A 20,000-nucleotide genomic window follows, 5' to 3' on the forward strand; every position below is an offset into this window, starting at 1 on the left:
GTAGAGGGGTGAGGACAGGAGGAAGAGAGAGTGATGTACAGCGAGGCATTGCTTTGGAGGGGAGGGCAATAAGGATGAAGAGTTGTAATAAGGGAGGATGATGTAGGAAATAGAGACGATTGTGTAGGAGATGGAGTGGAGGATATTGGGAGTGAGGAAGGAGTGTCTTTTGAAGGAGGTTGTTATAATGTAGGTAGATGATTTACGATTGGTCAAGTTGACAGCAAGTGTCGAGGAGGTGGGTATAGTAGCAGTGGTCAGAGCCATGTGCAATGGAGATTCAGGGGCCCATAAACCAGGGAAGTTTGATTCAGGGAGGCTAGTTGATAAAGGGCAAGTCTCGGTGCCCATATTTAGGGTACAAAATCTGGCCATGGTAAGCCTGGGGAAGATAAAAGGTCAACCCCTCAGGTACCTCATGAGGGGCAAGGGGTAAACACCGTGTGTCCATTGCTCCCCGGGGCCGTTTCTGACTGGCACAAAGTCGGTCTTTATCCTTTTAATACAGCTCTCACACCTTAGGAATTGGAAAGGGAAAGGGAAGGGTGATAAATAGACCCCGAGATCATATTTATTACCGTCGTCAACATCTAAGATCAATAACGGCGTATTCTAGATTTAGCTATAAGGTGAGGCTTGGGGTGGGGAGCCCCAAGTAGGGGAAGATTATACAGTGCTATGATAAAGTATTGTGGCGAAAAGATTTAAAAAATAACGGTTAGACAAAACATCAGATGTCAAAGATAGTTCGCCGTAGCTTAGTATAATACTGATAAGGATAGAGAGAAGGCCGTTAATAACTTAAACAGACCCAGCCTTTTGTCCTTTCAGCACGATTCCAACTTTTAGTGTGGACACATTGCACATACCAAAATTCGTTTTACCTGTTAATAAATATATATCATACTTGACCTTTCACTTTCATTAACCAATTCAAGACATGAATGTTAAAAAAAATCTTGTTAAATCGGTCTCTTAAATAATTCACAAATCTGCTAAATTATTTGTTCATTATTACTTAGTGTTTTGTTTTTTAGCAGAATGTAGGCTATCAAGATAATAGCTGTACTTAATTCTGCAGTCTCATTTAAGTTGATGACATTTCTAACAGCAACACTTTTTGAAGTTGAAGCAAGAGTAAAAGCAAGGATAATATCAAACAAATAATCTTTTCACTATTTCAATAGTTCGTTTTATTCTTACTTTGAAAAATAAAATATTAAAGATTTAAAAGCATTTTCCATAGATTATTGTTTTTCAATTATTTTTTCACTGCTAAATTTACTTACAGCCTAGAGAAATTGTGTTACCAAAGTTTTCACTGATGGAAGATGGGTTTGCAAAACAGCTTCATAGTAGATGAAACCCATCTTACATCACATTCTTTGTTAATATCTGGTCAGGTACTGTGGCCATTTCCCATCCAGGCTGTCATTGCATAATGAACCGTGTGTTCCTCTTACAGAAATGGAAAACAAACGCTGGATAATCTGTATGTACAAAGAGACAACTCCATCTAACTTTATGAAGTTATGATAATATATATGTCTAAGCATGTATAGTCATCAAATTAAAAAGTATTGAGAAGCACATAAAAAAAATTTGCAAAGTCCTCCACGTGAAAAGGGTGGAGCATTTCTTGCAATTTATGACAAGGTTTATCTCTCATGTTCACTGGCAGGAGGCATGGAGAAGCCTGGAAGAAAGTGGAAAACACTCTTGAATCCACTCTTTGAGTCTGGCCAGTCAAAACTCAGAGACATCACACTTGTTCCTACTGTTTTGTTTGTACTCTCCTCAAAAAAAAGAAAGAAAAAATAGAAAAGAAAAAGAAAAACAACTAAGTTTGATAAAAGTAGTAGCTAGGGGATCCAGGGGCTGCCGGCACCAAATATAAAGTGTTGTTTTAAGGAACATCAACATGCATCCTTCTCTAGTTTGCAATAACCTTACAGGCAGGGTTGAGGGTGGGAGGAGTGATATCTACAATGATGTATGCATTAACACTATAGAGCCGACTCATTTCGCATGTAAGAGGAAGGTGATATGCAGGAGAGAATTTTAAAAAGTTTAGTGCAGTAAAATCAAGCATGAGCCACATTGTCCTTTGGGTGTAAAAATAAATGGCTGCTTTACCTATATCACTAATTCATTTAATAACATGAAGACATTTGGAGGACCAGTAATGAAAGAATGATTACTGTTACAGGAAGATGGAGATGAGATGGACTGGTGACAAAAGGGTTTAATGGCATTGCCTAGCTCATGACTGTAGCTTACTAAGGCCAAGTGGAGTTTTGGTTAGGTGTACAACTCTACCGGTGGTTCATACACACCCTGAGATCAGAGCAAGGGTCCACTAATAAGGAATGCAGCCTCTGGGACATCAATGCTGCTCAACACTTTTTAAGAGGTTCAACCTCTTACCAACTTCACAGTATATACAACATGCTGCTCCAGAGAACAGGGTGTCACTTTTCAGGTAAAAGTTTTCTCCATGACACATGGAGAATAAAGAGTACGCTGGCATACAAAGTTCTTAACTTTGGAAAACATTACTTCGAGCATTCATTGAATGCCATAAAGAATACTTATATCCTATGGGTAGAAAGCAGCGACAAACATTTACATGAAATTAACAGTTTGGATGGACCTTAAATGTACATTAATGTAGTATATAAATAAAATGAAGTCATGGGGCACTCAGGACCCTTTTATCACTTTGCAACATATATTTGGTTCAGATCATAAAGTAGCAACACTTACCGGTGAAATGGAAGGGAAATAAAAGTAATTACATCATTAAAAGGAGAATGAAAAAAAAGAAGAAGAAAAAGAAGAAGAAAAAAAAAAGGATGAGTAGGAATATAGAAAAAAGTGGGTCACAGCAAGTCACCATGCACTACTTCGTGCAAGAAAGATAACTTAAGCTCCTCCCATTACTCAATTTCAGAAAAAGCTTCTTATATGTGTGACTGCCCAAGACCCCTCATAATACCAGTTGCACAAATTGTCTATGCACACGCACACATACTCACACACACACTCACACACTCTGGGGCCTGAAACTCTAACCCGGAATAACACTACACTGGGTAATCTCATCCTTATCTTTGGCACTTAAAGTCCAGAAGGTTCATTCCCCTGGCCAAAGACAATCCCCCTCCCCCCCATACACCGGGTCATATGGCAGCTAACTCAAACTGAGGTGGTTCCTGCTGAGCACTATAGCATAGGCTCTCCATCTGCCTTGAATTTTTTAACAGTAACTGGAGAACGGTTATCTGTGGCAGGTCTTCTCATGACTACTTTTGGTCCTCCGGCTGATCCACCCACTACAGAATCTGAAATAGAACATTTATAAAGTTGACATAAAAAGAAAGGGATATAGCCTAACTCTTTATGTATACACAAATGCTTATGTGCATATATATAAACATATATATATAAATTCATAAGTTCATGTTGTATGTCTACGTATATAACCCCCTCAGAAATCTTTAAATTCAACTTACCCTGTAACCACCTAACTTGTGTAGCAGGGCCATATCCTTTGTCATTTCTAGCTGCTATTCTAAATATGATTGCTGGTTTATTAGTTGTATCGATGTGCGCTGCTCCAAGCTGTGTGTTGAGTACTGTACACTGGTTGCTGGCACCACAATACACACGTACAAATGCCAGATGAGCTCCACCATTATTAGCATCCTGTGATAAAAGCAGGCAATACAGATTTTTATACAAACAGTAATAAAAACTAGTATACAAAAAGGAAAGAGACAAGAGGGAGACAGTGTGAATGGGGAGAAGGAAGATGGGAAAGGGAGGAGAGGGAGAGAGTATATAATGTCACATGTATTTGAACCGGTATTATCTTGGCACTATCTACATTTTCAAAAAAGAAAATCCAAGTGAAGTTTACCTTTTTACCCACCTGCTGTTGAGTTGCTGCGTTTCTAATTGCCAAATAAACAGAATATTCCACAATGTCACCAGCAGCATTTTGTGGGGGTTCCCATGATAAATGTGCACCTTCTGCAGATTTAGAAATTTTAATAGCTGATGGTGCCCCCGGATAACCAGGTAAACAAGTTTTGAAGGCTGAAACTTCACTCCATGGACCCCTTCCACATGGATTAATTCCAGCAACTCTGAATTTATATGCAGTGCCGGGCTGTAACTTGACTTCAATCCCACTTGCTTTTCTTTCGGTAACCTCTCCCTCAGCATCAGTATAGGATTCATTTTTGAGAGAATCTGCTTCTGTGGGCAAATAGTAGGCTTGGACTGTACAGACGGTTCCTCTGATGATGCCAACATCATACCACTCTTCTTCTGGCTTCTTTATTTCACTCTGTAAAAGATACAAATACTTTAGTCCAAAAATAAGTGATTTAAAGTACTTCTTAAAACTGTGATATTAGTGTACACTCCAAAGACAAGGACAGAGAAAAGAAAGAAAGAAAGAAAAGAAAAAAAGGAGCATAAGTAATAATAATAAAGTAAATAAATGTTAATTCTTTACACACAGATGGCTCCAAAAAGTAAATAGTCACAAATGAGCCAAATGCTTGTTTACCTCTGCCCTGTTTACCTTTTATCTTGATCTTCATATAATTTTCTTTAATGTTATACGGCTACTAGTAATGTCCATAACATTATAATGATTATAGTCTATAATATTAATAATAATAACTGCATTAATAGAATAAGAAAAAAAGAAAAGAAAAACAAAGATCCAGACAACTCAATGAAAGGTGAAATTAGGTAAGGATGCAAGGCATATTAATTAACTCCTTGGTGGCTAAACACTGTGGAGTGGTCTATTTGTAGACATTTAAAAAACAATATTATAGTGAAGACTACATTTTCCTGGTCACATTAGGCTAAGGATACCCCATTGCTTTTGTTTACTTTTCAATAATTTTTCAAGATATAAACAAACTGATTTCTTTCTTTATAATTATATTTTTTCTTCAAAAAAGAAAATTGTGAAAAGTGCACCACAAAGACCTTTTTCAAATTTGAATTAGTTCTTAAATTACTAAACAAACTTTTTGTGATATTTTCCAAGAGAGTGAAGAGAGTGAGAGAAGGGGATGGGGGGGGAGAGGGAGAGAAAAAGAAAGAAAGAAAGAGAGAGAGATGGAAATAAATAAATAAATAAAGAGAGAGAGAGAAAGAAAAAAGAGAAAGAAAAGAGCGAAAGAGAGAAAGAAAAGAGAGAAAGAGAGAAAGAAAAGAGAGAAAGAGAGAAAGAAATGAGAGAGAAAAAGAAAAGAGAAAGAGAGAAAGAAAAGAGAGCAAGAGAAAGAAAAGAGAGAGAGAGAGAAAGAAGAGAGAGAGAGAGAAAGAAAAGAGAGAGAGAGAAAGAAAAGAGAGAGAGAGAAAGAAAAGAGAGAGAGAGAAAGAAAAGAGAGAGAGAGAGAAAAAAAAGAAAGAGATTGAGAGAAAGAGAGCGAGAAAGACAGAGAATGAAAGAAAGAAAAGAGAGAGAGAGAGAGAAAGAAAAGAGAGAGAGAGAGAGAGAGAAAGACGAGAGAGAGAGAGAAAGAAGAGAGAGAGTAGAGAGAGTGTAGAGAGAGAGACAGAGAGAGAGAGAGAGAGAGAGAGAGAGAGAGAGAGAGAAAGAAGAGAGAGAGAGAGAGAGAAAGAAGAGAGAGAAAGAAGAGAGAGAGAGAGAGAGAGAGAGAGAGAGAGAGAGAGAGAGAGAGAGAGAGAGAGAGAGAGAGAGAGAGAGAGAGAGAGAGAGAGAGAGAGAGAAAGAAGAGAGAGAGTGAGAAAGAAGAGAGAGAGTGAGAAAGAAGAGAGAGAGAGAGAAAGAAGAGAGAGAGAGAAAGAAGAGAGAGAGAGAGAAAGAAGAGAGAGAGAGAGAAAGAAGAGAGAGAGAGAGAAAGAAAAGAGAAAAAAAGAAAAGAAAAGAAAAGAGAAAGAGAGAAATTTCTTCTGAGATTTTAGATTTTATCAGGATTTAAATCTTTCATAAGTTTCAACTGAACTTTCTGCACTTAATTTATGCAAAATTGCAAAAGATTGGCTTCAATATATGCAGAATCATGTAAGCTTAATTTTTGAACCTTTATTTTCAAAATATCTACTCAAAGCAATTTAAATAAGCATTTCATAAAAAATGCAATTATAAATGATGCAAAATACCCTAAAAATATCTACTGTCAACAAATGTTGGATATTTTTTGCAAGGCCCTACCTCTTAACTAAAATGTGCAAACAGACAAACTCACCGTTTCCTGTTTTATGCCATTAGCAAGCGTCGTTGTGGTATCTTCATTTTTGATAGTGGGCGTTGTTGTGCTGAGGGAGGAATTGATAGCTGCGGATGCTAATGTCGCTAACGGATCAGTAGGCTCACCGGCCTCACCCACACCACCTGCTGCCTGTCCTGCACAACTTGCTTCCCCAGTCCCATCACCAGTATCCATGGGTTCTTGTTTAATGGCATTTTCGCCTTCAACATTTGTTAGTGTGTTTCCCTCAGTTCTTTTCGCATCAACATCATCTAGATTTTCTGAATTACTTGCTATTGACTGTTTTGAAGTTTCCGAAGAAGCATTTGTTTCCATTACTTCTTCAGACGTATTTTGAGATGATCCACTCTTCTCAGACTGATCCTGCTGGGTTCCAACTGCAGCCACATGTTCATTACCCTGCTCTCCTTCCCCTGATGGCATGATCAGGCCTGCCTCAGCTGCCAAAGCTGCAAGAGCTGCATCCGAGGTAACAGGGCCATCTCCTGCACTACCAATTGATGTTGTTGGCTGATTTGTGGTTGCTGTGCTTGATGTGCTAGTACTAGAAGTTGTGGATGTAGTTGCACTGCTGGCAGCCTGGGATGTGACTAAAGTCACAGTCTTTTGACCTCCAGCTGTAGTTACTTGTACTGTTACAGGTTTTCCTCCAATTGTAAGAGACTGAAACATTAAAATACAAATAATGAACTTTGGGAGAATATTTCCATAAAATTTCCTCTTAAAGATGATCATTTAAATTTGAATTTTGTATCAAATACTACATTTAGCCTTAGAAGTACCTTAATCTTAAAAAGCCAAACTTACCCTGCCTTACAAGCTGAGTCACGAATAATTCCAGTGCCCCTCATTCAGTTTTCTAGCCTTTTCTTTTGTATGTCACTAATAAGAATTCCTAGCCTGATATATTTTGTTACACTTGCTATGCTTGTGCAAACTCTTCAAAATATGGTGGGGTGTTTCATATAAATAGAAGCATTTCTGGTTATACTTTACATACATACATACAAATACATATCTAAGATATAGAAAAAATAAAAGAGTCCAACTTGTGGCCTGTGACATTGTGCTCACCTGCTGCCCTGACTGCAGCAGACCCTGAGCAGGTACAGCAATAATCTGACCTGACCCAGTGTTGAGGAGAGTTGTGGTGCTAGGAGTGCCACTTTTGGCAGCTATGGTGACTGTCTTGGTGGTGGCACCAGCCTGTCCTGCCTGTCCAGCCACAGTAATAGTCATGGGCTTGGTGACAGCCTGTGTGGTTGTGGTGCCAGCCACACCACCAGATGATACCACAATCATCTTCACACCTCCACCAGCTGACACCTACAACACCATGTAAGTTTTAAACATTAATACTGTAGCAATTAACTAAGAACCTTACTTACACTGAATCTGAGTAATCTAGCGGCAATTCTCTTAAATATTAGGGACACTTGTTAGTATGAGTAAAAGATCATACCTGAGCAGGTTGGCCAGTCGCCATTGTAGTGGTTGTGCCTGTTTGTAGTGTTCTGATGGCTGATGCAGTGGTGACAACAATAATCTGAGAGGTCTGTGGCCGCACAACACTAGTTCCAGCAGCTCCTGGCTTCGTGATTACTATTGTCTGCTTTCCTCCTACAGTCGTGGTACCAAGCTTTAAATTCATAATTCAAAATTAGTATGCTGCATTTAAAAAAATAATTATTATTCCATTTCTAATACAAAATTTCAGGATAAACTATATTAATTTCATTCTGTACAGAAAGGTAAAATACATATTTTCACCAGTAACCTGTATATATCTTATTTACTGATTAAAATATTTTAAGGTACAAATACATTTTGAAAAACCTCAACCACTTTTCAAAACATATTCCCAGTTTCAGCTTTCTTTCTTTGAAGTTACTACCAAAACCCTTTTCTACATTCATCCAGTTACCCTTTTGTGTTTAAGAATTCTCATGTATATGCAGTCATGATTGTTCCCAAAGAAAAATGCTTAGGAAAACTCAAAATAATTATTCTATATCTAATTCAGCTAAGTGACAGATCTACAGATCTACTGTACTTATATTCTACAATTATTTATGATAAGACCCAATATAATAAGAGATGTTATTTTAACTATTTATGAAATACACACAATTTTCTAATCACTATTTGTTGTTTTCTAATATTTGACAGCAAACACTTAATAATGATGTAGATAAGTTAACAAAAACAAAAAAAACAACAATACCCTACTTCACTCTCAATGCTATATCGTTATACACTTTGTCCTTAGCCATTCTTCTTCTGAACTATCATCCTACCATTAAATCTGCTTCAGTTTACATCATCTATCATTTTTTAACAAATTAAGAGGACCATCCCTGAAAAATGCCAATCTTCTATTTTTGTTTTAAAATAGAAAATGGTTTTACAGAACTTCATGAATTTTGGTAGGATGAAAGAGTACTTTATTACCCATCTTCTCACCCAATATTTAAAAATTTTGAATGAAGGGCATTTTAGCACTATCAAAAATTATTATTATTATTTTTTTTAGTTAGGTCACTTCTGTACCTCCCTCGTCTCGAAGTTATCATCCATTCTCTATGTAATTTCTGTTGAGAAAATCTCTAGGTCATACAAACAGAATTATGCATCTGATTTTGGAAATTCCTTTTAGTTTCAGATTTATTGCAAGAAAAGAAAAGAAAAGAAAAGAGAGAAAAGGGTTTAAAAAAATTGTATTTTGATTTGACAAAATTCAATGTGTATTTGTATTCAGATTCAAATGTTCTTTCTTGGGGCAAATGCTTTATGACATAGGGCATAAACTGAACCGAGAGAGGTCCCAAATGTAAAAATTTTTTAAAGAACTTTTTAGAAAGTTGGTTTAATTTCTATATTTTTTGTTCCTTATAGTATGTGCCTATAGACTAAAAAGAAGGCCAAATATTGCTCTTTCTATTGTTCTTTATTTGATTCAGTTTTGATGTGTGGTTAGTGAACAGCATCAAAAAAATGTAAAAAGGTATGGCGATGACACCTCCCACTTACGCTGCAAAGTGGCCCACTAAATGCTATGGTTATCCCTGAGATCATGCCTACAACACATCGCAACTTGTTTGCCCGCCTTGAGCTGTTGTCTATGCTTCATATCACACTCCAACATAGAGGCGCATGTATATGCATATTCAGACTCGTGTGAGCAATCACACTCGCATGCACACACACACGCATGCACACATGCACACACACACAGGTGCATGTATGATCACCTCTGTACGCGTCTTAACTCACTCTCTCTGTAATCTATACTTCACATCACCCTCCAATAAACATGCATATATGTGAGCTCACACACAAACACACACACACACACTCACCTTGTATGCATGTCAAAATAAATAACTGATTTTGGGTAAATGGCATAAAAAAAAAAAAAAAAAAAAAATCATTAATCTGTATATAAATGCAGAAATTATAAAAAGAACATATGGTAACCGACGGCTAAACAATAACATAATAACCTTGAGGTCTCAATACAGAACATGTTTTGCAAGTAGGCATACTTAGTCATGTAGGTCTACTAAAGCAGACTTTACACACAATTTTTTGTTTCTTTTTCTTTACATTTCATCATAATTCACCATGTATTGCTCATGTGCAACTGATATTCATGTGTAATTACTTTATCATATGCCGAATGAATGGTCGGAACAAGTGTAAAGGCCATTTAACTCAAATGAGCGAAAATGCACAGTCACCCAATGTTGCTTACACCCCTACTATACCATGAAATAGTCTGAGATATAGTCAAATAATTGAAGGGCAGTTTCCTCACACATGTAACAATAAGCCAGGACCAATAACTAAATTTGACTCCCCAAAACCCCCCATGGCACCCCATCGCCAGAGATGGTCCCCATAAGGTTAGAAGGTTGTCCTCATTTACTGGATCTCATAACAAAAAATTTTTTGCTTATATAAAGGAACTAAGTTAGTTACTGAGAAGGGGTTATTTTGAATAATTGGCATCCTTTGGTATCTATGAAAATTTATCAGATGACTCTTTTCAGTCAATTATCTTCTAAAACATCAAATTGAAAGAGGGAGGGGAGAAGAGAGAAGACCAATGAAACTGTCCTTAAGGCTCTATAATTTACTTCTTCATTATCTGAAAATTATACAAAGAACCTGTTATTTCAAAGGCTCCATGTACAAACAATAATTTCAAAACAATAATAAATGTTAAATAAAATTACCTGTTGTTTAGCAATAACAATATTCTGTCCTTGTATGACAGTTTTCCCAGCAGTCTGTGTACCACTTGGCAAGCTTAGGATCTGGCCTGGCTGTGTGGTCGATGTGGTCATGATGGGTTTGCCTGGACCTCCTGCCTGTGTTGTGACCAGCTTCACTATTGTTGCGCCCTGCCCGCCTACACCAGCCTTACTCTGAACCAAATTTACTTTGGACATCTGTAATAAATAATAATAATTTTACAAAATCAACACATACAGATGGTTGTAAACAAATATATATAAACAGAAAATAATAAGTGGGAAAAAAAAAAAAAAAAAAAAAAAAAAAAAAAATGATATCTACTACCTTTTCTATCTGTAATTGTGGAGCAGAGAGGGAGCAAGATATATTTTTTTTCTTAATCTGCTTTTGATTTACTTACTGGAGTCAGACCTTTACTCGTCTTGACCAGAGTTACAATTTGTGGTTGAGATCCAGGGACACCACTTTTTTGTAGTATAAACTGCTTGCCACTTTGCCCTGCAACTGTGGTACCCTGGGTGTTTAACACCTGTAAGAAAATATGATTTAATCTCAATCAGGAATATATTAATATTAGACATTTATACTGGTTAAAAAAATTTCAATCTTGATTAGAACTTTTCTATGCAAACAAGGATATCCTTACTTGTCCTGAAGGTGACACCAATCTCACAGTTTGGCCTGCTATAGTAGTTGCAACTTTCACACCTTGAGGTGTAACAAGTGTTGTTGGTTGTACAACTTTAACTGTTGTTGGAGAAGTTGTTGTTCCGGTACTGGTTGTAATTTTTTGTGTTGCTGCAGCGGCAGCTGCTAACGCTGCAATGCCTGACATTCCACCTTGTGAAGTTGCAGTTGTTGTTGCTGGCAATCCACCACGTAGAATCTGTGTGGTCTGACCTCCAGTTCCTATTACTTTGATCTGTCCTGTTCCTGGGGCACGAACTCTAACAATATTTCCACCAGCTGTTGAATAGAAAATATGCATCTCGCTCTTTAAAAAATTCTAAACAGCATTTTCTAATACTGACATAATATACATTATATATATATATATATATATATATATATATATATATATATATATATATATATATATATATATATATATATATATATTCCCCCCCCCCCCCCCCCACTGGCTATAAAGTTCAGGATATGCCAGCAGAATATAATCAAAAGTTCTTCCAAAGATTAGATAAAACTGACCTCTTATCGTCTGTGGTGTCGTGGGAGTCAAAGGTGTTACAGCTCCTGGTGTTGCTGGTCTTAAAACAGTTTGAGTAAGGGTGATGGGCTTGTTGGCTGGAGTCAAAGGTAAGCTGGTGGTGGCAGGAGTGCTGGTGGGAGTTGTTGGAGTTGGGACTGTTGAAGCTGGAGTTGGGATGTCGTACTTCTGAATCTGAAAATAAAAATATCCCCTGTGACTATAGGTGGCAACATCATTATGCAAAAATATCTCACCACCACCCACTCTACTTCACCTGTCTGCACACACCTACACCCACACCCACAAAATTAGGGACCACCTGGCCAATTCACCTAATATCTTGAATTTTAGGAAAAAAGGTTTTTACCTTTATTATTATTTCTTTTGCTAATAATATCATAATAACAATAACAACAAATTTTAGCAATGATGATCATAGCAATTCAAACTTGATGCTGCTGGGGATGGATTGTACAAACATCATACCTAAAGTAAGCTTAGTTTATTATTTGTCACTACACATAGATGGCTCCGTAAGTACTTATTCACCAATGAGCCAATCATTAGTGTTACTTATCTCATCTGTTAATCCTATTACTTGACTTTTGGAAATATTAAAAAAAAACTTGTATTGCTATTAGTGAAGTCAATAACATCATAATTATCAGGTCTATACTAATAATAAATGCATCAACACTGCTAGCATTACAAATTGACTCTTTTGTGGTTAAGCACTTGTGGAGCCATCAATGTGTAGACATATCACAAAAAATACTATAACTGATACTTTATTTTCCTGGAAGAAAGAAGAAGAAAAGGAATAAATAGGCAAGATCATGTAGACCAAGGAATTAACTTCTTGTTGAAAAAATGTTTGCGATGCCACCCATGAGGAAACAAATTTAATAAAACTAAAGAACAGTGGACAGTGTGTGGCTAAAACCTACATGTTAAATGTATGGTATTTTATAAGTACTAAATCAACAGCCAGGGCCAATATGAATTGAATTGCAATTCAGGTACGAGGCTTCAGATTTACTAGCTTAGTTCACGCCAGTATGTTACACTAATATGATGCGGATAAAACACAAAAGTATGGTACAAATCTTGCAAAGCCCTACCTAGTCACTGCTGGCAATTGAACTACTTTACTTGCTACATCTCACTGCAATTTTTCACATCTTAATGCCTCGGCAACATGTTAACCCACTAACACCGGTATATTTTGAAGCCAAAAAATAATAGTTTCCGGGCAGCTACAAAATAGGCGCGTTGCTGGCCCGGAATCTGCCTGTGTGCCTGCTGTGGCCCACAATGTATTCAGAGCACGAGCTCCGATCCAACATCACACTGGCAGGACGCCCGGCAACGTTTATTTTTATGGGTGTCTCGTATATGGGACATCCGTCATAAATGGGTTAAGGAAATTCCAGATTTGAGTAACTTATGGCAATCTGATGAAATCCTGCAACTTACACTAATCCTGGTTTTGTTTATTAAAACAAAAATTTGAACAAATTGAACTCTGAGTTGGCAATAAATGTGACTGATTTGTGAGGAAGACCAATTCCTATGATAAATATAGATGATAAATTAAAATCTGATTTTCCTTTTCTTCTGTTACATTGATGGCTCTGCGTAAATTAAATTACTTGTCCAGGATGGCAAACATACATGCCGTGTCCCATTTTTCTTTCTTTTCTTTTTTTATTTATCTATTCGTTTATCTCATTTATTGTTTATTTATTTACTGGTGCTGAACCCTTTCGATCAGGATATGGCCATGACTGGAAGAGCGCTGGTTCCAGTGAGGATGCCATTTACATGCTCAGCATCCTATTCCTGGCCCCCATGACTGGTGGCAAAGGTAGTATTACAGAAAATTGAATATTACAAAAAGATGATAAGGATAAGGATGTGTCTAATAAATGAAATTGAGCCTCGCCAGGGCTATGAAGGGAGCCTGGCCTGTGCCGACTAATACCGACTCGATCAACAGCTAGTGCTGAAGCTCAGAGCTTATTCCTCATAAACCATGGTGCCCAGCCAAAGCAGTAACCTCTAGGTAACAACTGCAACTGCCAACCCCTTGTAAGAGAGACCAACATGCTATCACTTTACTAGCCTGGTGCTGAATTTTATATATCTATTTATCTATTCATTTATTTATTAATCTTTATTGCACAGAGTCACTGATTATCTAGCGGAATGATATAAAAGGGAAAACAGTCTATTACCATCTGGATAAAGCAAATCAAATGACAAATATGGAAACTGGAAGAGAGGGGGGGGGGGCTTATGAATAAAAAGAGAAAACAAGAGGGCAAAGGAGAGGTATAGTCATGTCATCAAACAAGAGTTTGCATGCACCCAGCCTACAAGCCACACATCTGTCTGAGTGGATGCTCACATAAGCATCACATCTGTATTTTGGGCCATAGGATTGCCTTGAAGCAACTGGATCCAAGGGGTTAATCACCAAAATGCCCATTACTAATCCTACCTGTCTCATCAGTCTATGATTTTCCTAAATTTTGTGAAAGACTCATGTTTACTTTTTATTACTAATTAATATAATTAATAATGTTATAATAACTGTAATAACAAAATACTGATATCAATAGCATAAGAAGAAAAACAAAGAAGAAAGAAAAATCATGAAAACTCAATGAAAGGAGAAATGAGGTGAGGTCATACAGGCCTACTAATAGGGTTCCTGGTAGCAAAGCACTTGTGGAGCCATCTGTACAAACAAAATTCATAAAAGGAATCTTGACTGAACAAAATATTGGTTGTAATGAAATGAACATCACTGGAACTGGCATTTTTTTTTTTTTTTTTTTTTTTTTTTTAACCCATTCGTCCCGGGTGTCACATATATGAGACACAGGGAAAAAATAAACAGTTTTGGGCTGCCCGCCAGTGCGATGCTGTCTCGGAGCCGTGCTCCGCGGCAAAAGCGGCGGGCGGCCGGGCGGGCGGACAGACTCCGGGGAAGCTCCGCCCGCCGATTTTGTAGCTTCCCGGATTTTTTAAATTTTGGCTACAAAATGTACCCCGGCGCGGGTGGGTTAAGGGAACTGAAGTGACAAATGCATTAACCCTAGTCCTGTCAACAGCTATAAATATTGATCCTTTTTTAAAACTAATGTGATTTCTTATGCTTTAACATTAAATGAACAAGTGGATTTGACTTGTTTGGTCTGTAATCTATGGTCTATAATAAGACTAAAGAAGAAAATACCTGAAGCAGGTAAGCATCTGCACAAGGTGTGGCACCCCAGCACACTTCTAGGGTAGTAGTGGATGCTCTAACAAGCTGGACTCTACCTGGTGATCCAGGTACACTTGTCTCCAGGTACCATAAGTCTTTGCAGCAAACCTGAAAAATTACCAAAACCTTTTTAGAAAGTAACATGAAACTTACAAACACACAATAATGAAGCCGTGGAAAAACTAAGGAGTTTAGTCAAGTGTAATGAAAATTATACAAAATATGACAGCAGCAAAAAATCAAACTTAACTATTTCTTGAGTGGTCAAACCAGGTGTCACACATCAATGTATGATATTTATTTCTGCAAAGAAAAAGCATGAGGAAAGTCCAATTACTGCTCACTTTCCACAATTCCATTGGGGTTCCCTGTTTTTAGTGTTCCCTCTCTTACTACGTGAGTGATACTGGAATTGCTCCTTTCCTTTGCTCTTACATTTTCATGAACATATCCTACATCAACCAAACTGCCATTATTCAACCTACTTGATTATTCCAAGCTTTCCTGTATCCATCTCTGCCGGACCACACAAACAGTCTTGAATGTATCCCCACAGAACAGTGTCCAGCCCGAGCACGAGGCATCTGGTCCTCAAACTTCTCCATCATGGCGTTTTCCCAAGCCATGTTTTCTTAAAGGGGGAAAGAAGGAGAAACATAAAAAAACTGTACTCCTGACTTGCTATCTTGCACTTTTGCAGACAGTAATATGCACTATATTGTAACAGCACAAAACTTCTATATGACTTTTGCTTAGCAATGCTTAAATATGATTGTAATAATCCAGTTGAAAAAATAATAAGTAAAGATAAAGCAATCTTGATGGAATACTGGTCCCTGAAAGTTAATTTCATGACATCAGATAGTAAAGTAGTCTATCTTTTCTGGTATGAATGTATGTTTCAGAATACTTGAAAGAAGTACATACTACTGCTTTGTTAAGACTCTCTTAGACTATAGAAGCATTCTACAAATTATGGAAAGGCATTTCCATTAACCCATTCCTTAACCAAAATTTAATGTACAAGTGGGTAATGCTAGAAAATGTCTATGCTTTAATATTCTTGCAACAACTGTACATAATGCACATTCTTTAATACAACCTTAAACAAATGGAAATATATGGGACTATGGAAAACTTAGCTATGTTGGTTATGACTGTGTTTAGTCACCAAAAAACAAAGTTTGGCATCATCATTCAATGCTTCCACTAATGGCATGCTGGTTTGTATGACAGTCACTCTTCATCCCTTTTTTTTGGGAGATGGGGCAGGATTATAAATTTACAAGAGAGAGAGTAGGGTGGGAAAAGAGAAGAGGGAGTGAAGTAACATTACACACACATACGTGCGTGTATCAATGTATGTATGTATATCTTCCTATCTATCTCAATGTGTGAGTGAGTGTGTGAGTGAGAGAGAAATTTTTTGTTTTTGTTTTGTTTTTATTGTTGTTCTGGTGGCTGCTTACCCATCACCTCTGATAACAAGTTTCTTCCTCATTATATATTAAAAAATCAAGAGTGAAAAAATATCTAAAAACCCTCATATTGCAGGAGGAATAGACATTTCAATCAGCATGGCACAGCAACAGAATGTTTACATGGTGGGAGACAAGTTGGTAAGGAGTGGGCTAACAATGCTATTTGTACTAATGCTTCACATGTGAATGACATGATGGTCAGTACATTTATATATATATATATATATATATATATATATATATATATATATATATATATATATATATATATATACACAAGTGAATTTTCATATTACCAAGGTTGAGACATGCTAAAGTGTTTGTGCATTTCCACTCAGACTTCTCATTGTTGGGTCCTTTCAACTCCTCCAGAACAAGTGGAACCCATCCTCCGAAGACAAACATTTTGTTTCCCAAAAGAGTGGCTGAATGCAGAGATCTTGGAAGAGGATGAACACCACTTACTGTTGGCCTTTCCCAGGTCATGGTATCTGGAATAAAATGTTAAATTAGTTTAGAGCATTTTTCTTTCAGCAAGTTTGTTACATAGGAAACGGACTACTTTTCATGAGATTGCATCTATTATGAGAAATCACAGACAAAATACAATAAATCAAAATTAAGTAAATTATAACGGTAATAAAATAAAATCTTTCATTATGAACCCATTGTATCCATTTGCATCACGGAAATCTCAGGGTCGAAAATATGGAAAGTGGGTTATAAAAGTTGCCAATATCCTTTGTGTGCAATATTGATGCCTCCCTTTTGCGAAATTATTGAGTGTGTATTATTATTATTATCATTTTTGCCATTTTTCAATGTCCATATTTCTTATGACTTGTTTTATCCTGATGATAATAGACTATTTTCATTGCAAAGACTCCATATCATTCAGCTCTCTATGTAGCAAATAACTCAGTACAAGAAGAAAAAAGTAATATTTGGCTATGTGTCATATATATATCTCATTTTTTTCTTAATTAAAATTTTTCCATAATACAACCTGTGTTGCCGGTCACAGCAACCTGCAATACAATGTTGAGCCAGTGCTTATGCACATTACATTCCACCTTTGGTGATGAATGGGAATGCAAAGTCCCTCTTCTAAGTGCCAAATGAGTAAAATCACACTCCAAGTGGGTTGTGCACTTGGGGTAAGCCTTTTCTGTCACCTGGCCCAGAGTTAGTTCAGTGATGGCATGTTTATGTCATCCAACCCTCCACCCAGATTTTTCCAAGACAGGAAGGTCACGTTACCCCAATTCTAAGGGGTTAACACTATCTTATCAAGAGTAAGATGCATCGCTTAAATACAGTTGGTAAAATCACCAAAGCCCTAAGTTCTAAGCAAGCCCTAAATGCTTAGTAGTTAATCAATGTATCATAACTGTAGTCCCTTTGCTCCTTCAGAGATTACCCCTTGAATACCATTTGCATCCAAACACTTATAGAAATTCACATAACCTTGTTTAGCTATCATTCATCTAATGGTTAATATTTATTTCATGATGTATCTCAGGCTTTACGTAAGGAATGTGATATCCTAATTTTTTACTGAAGACTTGATGCATGAGTGGTTCAGCTTCTTCTTAAAGTAATGGTTGTTGATGGCATACCAATTTTAGTTTATTGCTATTACAGAAATGGCCTAACAAGTCAATTATTAGTTCTAGCTATCTTACCTGTACCCCTTTTTCTGTATTTTTATTCTATAATTATTTCAATAATATCATTTTAATCATATCAACAAAAATAGAAAATATAGAAATATGCAGAGCATAAAAGTCTATATATCAACATCTATCTGTATATCTATATGTATGTGTACATATATCCCAAATATACAAGGAAATCAGGCGCAGTCACACAAGGCCTACTAATTGACTCCTTAGTGGCTGAGCATTGTGGAATTGTCTGTGTACAACAAAACTAACAAACTACAGTACATTAATCCACAACCAATGAGTTAAGGAAATGTTTAACTGGCCTCTTCAACAGATAGATTATGCAACATATGCTGGCTAAATTCATAAAACACCAATTGCAAAATCCATATTGTGTAACCTATGTCAAAGTTGAGAAAGTCAATGGGACGGCATGACATACATGCCATATCCACTATGATATTGTTTATTGATTGTTTTACTTACAGATGGCTCCACAAGTAATTTGTTGCCATGTAGTCAATTACTAGTTCTACTCATTTCACCTGTTTACTCTTTTCTTTGATTTTCAGATAAACTTCTTTCTGATCTAATCATCTTTTTTGCTATTAGTATTTCAACTCAATTCCACCAAGAACATGTAGTGTTTACTATAGTATTATTCTTCAATATTTTTTCAATACATGGATAGCTCCACAAGTGTTTTGTCATGAAGGAAGTGATTAGTAGATCTTGTAGCCTCACCTGATTTCACCCTTCATTTAGTTATCATAGATTTTTTTCCATTACTAATGCTATCAATATTGATGCTATTATATCTATTATCATAGACATTATAACTATCACATTATTAAAAGTCTCTAATAACAATAAACCCAGGAGAGTCACCACCCAAGTATTCCCATTGACTGGCTTTCAGTCCATGTGCAGTCCTGGATCAAATGGGTTAATAAATTAAACTCACAGTGGACATTGCATATCCATACGTACTATCCCTGGCCATATTGGGTTAATAACTAAACTCACAGTGGGTATGATATGTATGTACATGCCATCCCCAATAGCAATGGGTTAATAGCAAGATAACCATGATGTAAATAATAACAACAGGTTTTATCTTAATAACTTTAAGAAAGAAATGGGAAAAAAGTAATATAGATAAAGAATAACTAAATAAACATACAAAACAAATTCTGAAAATTCAAGTAACTGCTTAACAGGTGAAATTAAGCTGAACTATTACCCGGTGGCTGAGCACTTGTTGAGCAATTTGTAAGCCACAAAATTCACAGTGCACATCAATTATACCAGCATAAAAACAGTTAAAAACATAAGATATTAAGATCTGAATATCAAAGAGCTGTGAAATAACACATCATAAATTTCTCTTCTTTTGTTTTAACCATAGTCTCCTTATTAAAAAAACACATTAAAAGGGTTAATTGAACTACATAAAAAGTACGATAACTTACTAACGTCAAGGATCCACAAATCTCCCAATCTGGTGCCACTCATTCCTCCATATATAACTAATTTGGGTTTGTCTTTGCTCATGTACGCCACTCCTGTATGGGATTCTCTGGGAGGAGGTGGCACTCCATATGTGTCTGGGATATCCCATGCCATTACACTTGAGTTTGGACGCAGTTCCAATGTGTAGAGATCATTTAGGTACCTGTAATGAGTTTGTTTGTTTAAAACGAAAAATCATCAGTAAAAAATAGAAATCTTAAACTCCATCCTTAACTTCAGCTTCAACCTGTGTCTAATAAGGGAAATGCTATTAAATTTGTAATAACAAATAACCTTTTGTTAACCCAAAACATTTATAAAAAATCTTTA

The 20,000-nt window shown here is 36.6% G+C and overlaps 1 protein-coding gene and 1 long non-coding RNA gene across 5 annotated transcripts in view; one reads left to right on the top strand and one right to left on the bottom strand.

Moving 5' to 3' along the window:
• Nucleotides 1–1,169: 1,169 nt before the first annotated feature.
• The window catches only part of Hcf (Host cell factor), a 36,252-nt gene continuing 17,421 nt past the window's right edge, over nt 1,170–20,000 (bottom strand). The window contains exons 4-17 of one of the 4 annotated variants that reach the window (XM_027382820.2): nt 19,631–19,833; nt 16,788–16,982; nt 15,496–15,641; nt 14,981–15,118; nt 11,736–11,928; nt 11,173–11,492; nt 10,927–11,055; nt 10,505–10,720; nt 7,729–7,905; nt 7,341–7,592; nt 6,243–6,929; nt 3,935–4,354; nt 3,516–3,708; nt 1,170–3,344 (exon numbers count right to left, since the gene is read on the bottom strand). In XM_027382820.2, the coding sequence (XP_027238621.1) occupies nt 3,226–3,344; nt 3,516–3,708; nt 3,935–4,354; nt 6,243–6,929; nt 7,341–7,592; nt 7,729–7,905; nt 10,505–10,720; nt 10,927–11,055; nt 11,173–11,492; nt 11,736–11,928; nt 14,981–15,118; nt 15,496–15,641; nt 16,788–16,982; nt 19,631–19,833 (3,388 nt within the window). In that variant the 3' untranslated portion in view covers nt 1,170–3,225. Of the gene's footprint in view, nt 3,345–3,515; nt 3,709–3,922; nt 4,355–6,242; nt 6,930–7,340; nt 7,593–7,728; nt 7,906–10,504; nt 10,721–10,926; nt 11,056–11,172; nt 11,493–11,735; nt 11,929–14,980; nt 15,119–15,495; nt 15,642–16,787; nt 16,983–19,630; nt 19,834–20,000 lie in introns of all 4 variants that reach the window. The other 3 variants (XM_027382819.2, XM_070133133.1, XM_027382821.2) reach the window with 3 other exon arrangements.
• On the top strand, nt 11,746–17,004 carry LOC113829623 (uncharacterized). Its single transcript, XR_003477913.2, has 3 exons — nt 11,746–11,843; nt 16,565–16,629; nt 16,864–17,004. It is a non-coding gene; the product is annotated as an uncharacterized lncRNA (long non-coding RNA).

The sequence above is a fragment of the Penaeus vannamei genome, chromosome 18 (genome assembly GCF_042767895.1).
Source record: "Penaeus vannamei isolate JL-2024 chromosome 18, ASM4276789v1, whole genome shotgun sequence".
Taxonomy (NCBI): domain Eukaryota; kingdom Metazoa; phylum Arthropoda; class Malacostraca; order Decapoda; family Penaeidae; genus Penaeus; species Penaeus vannamei.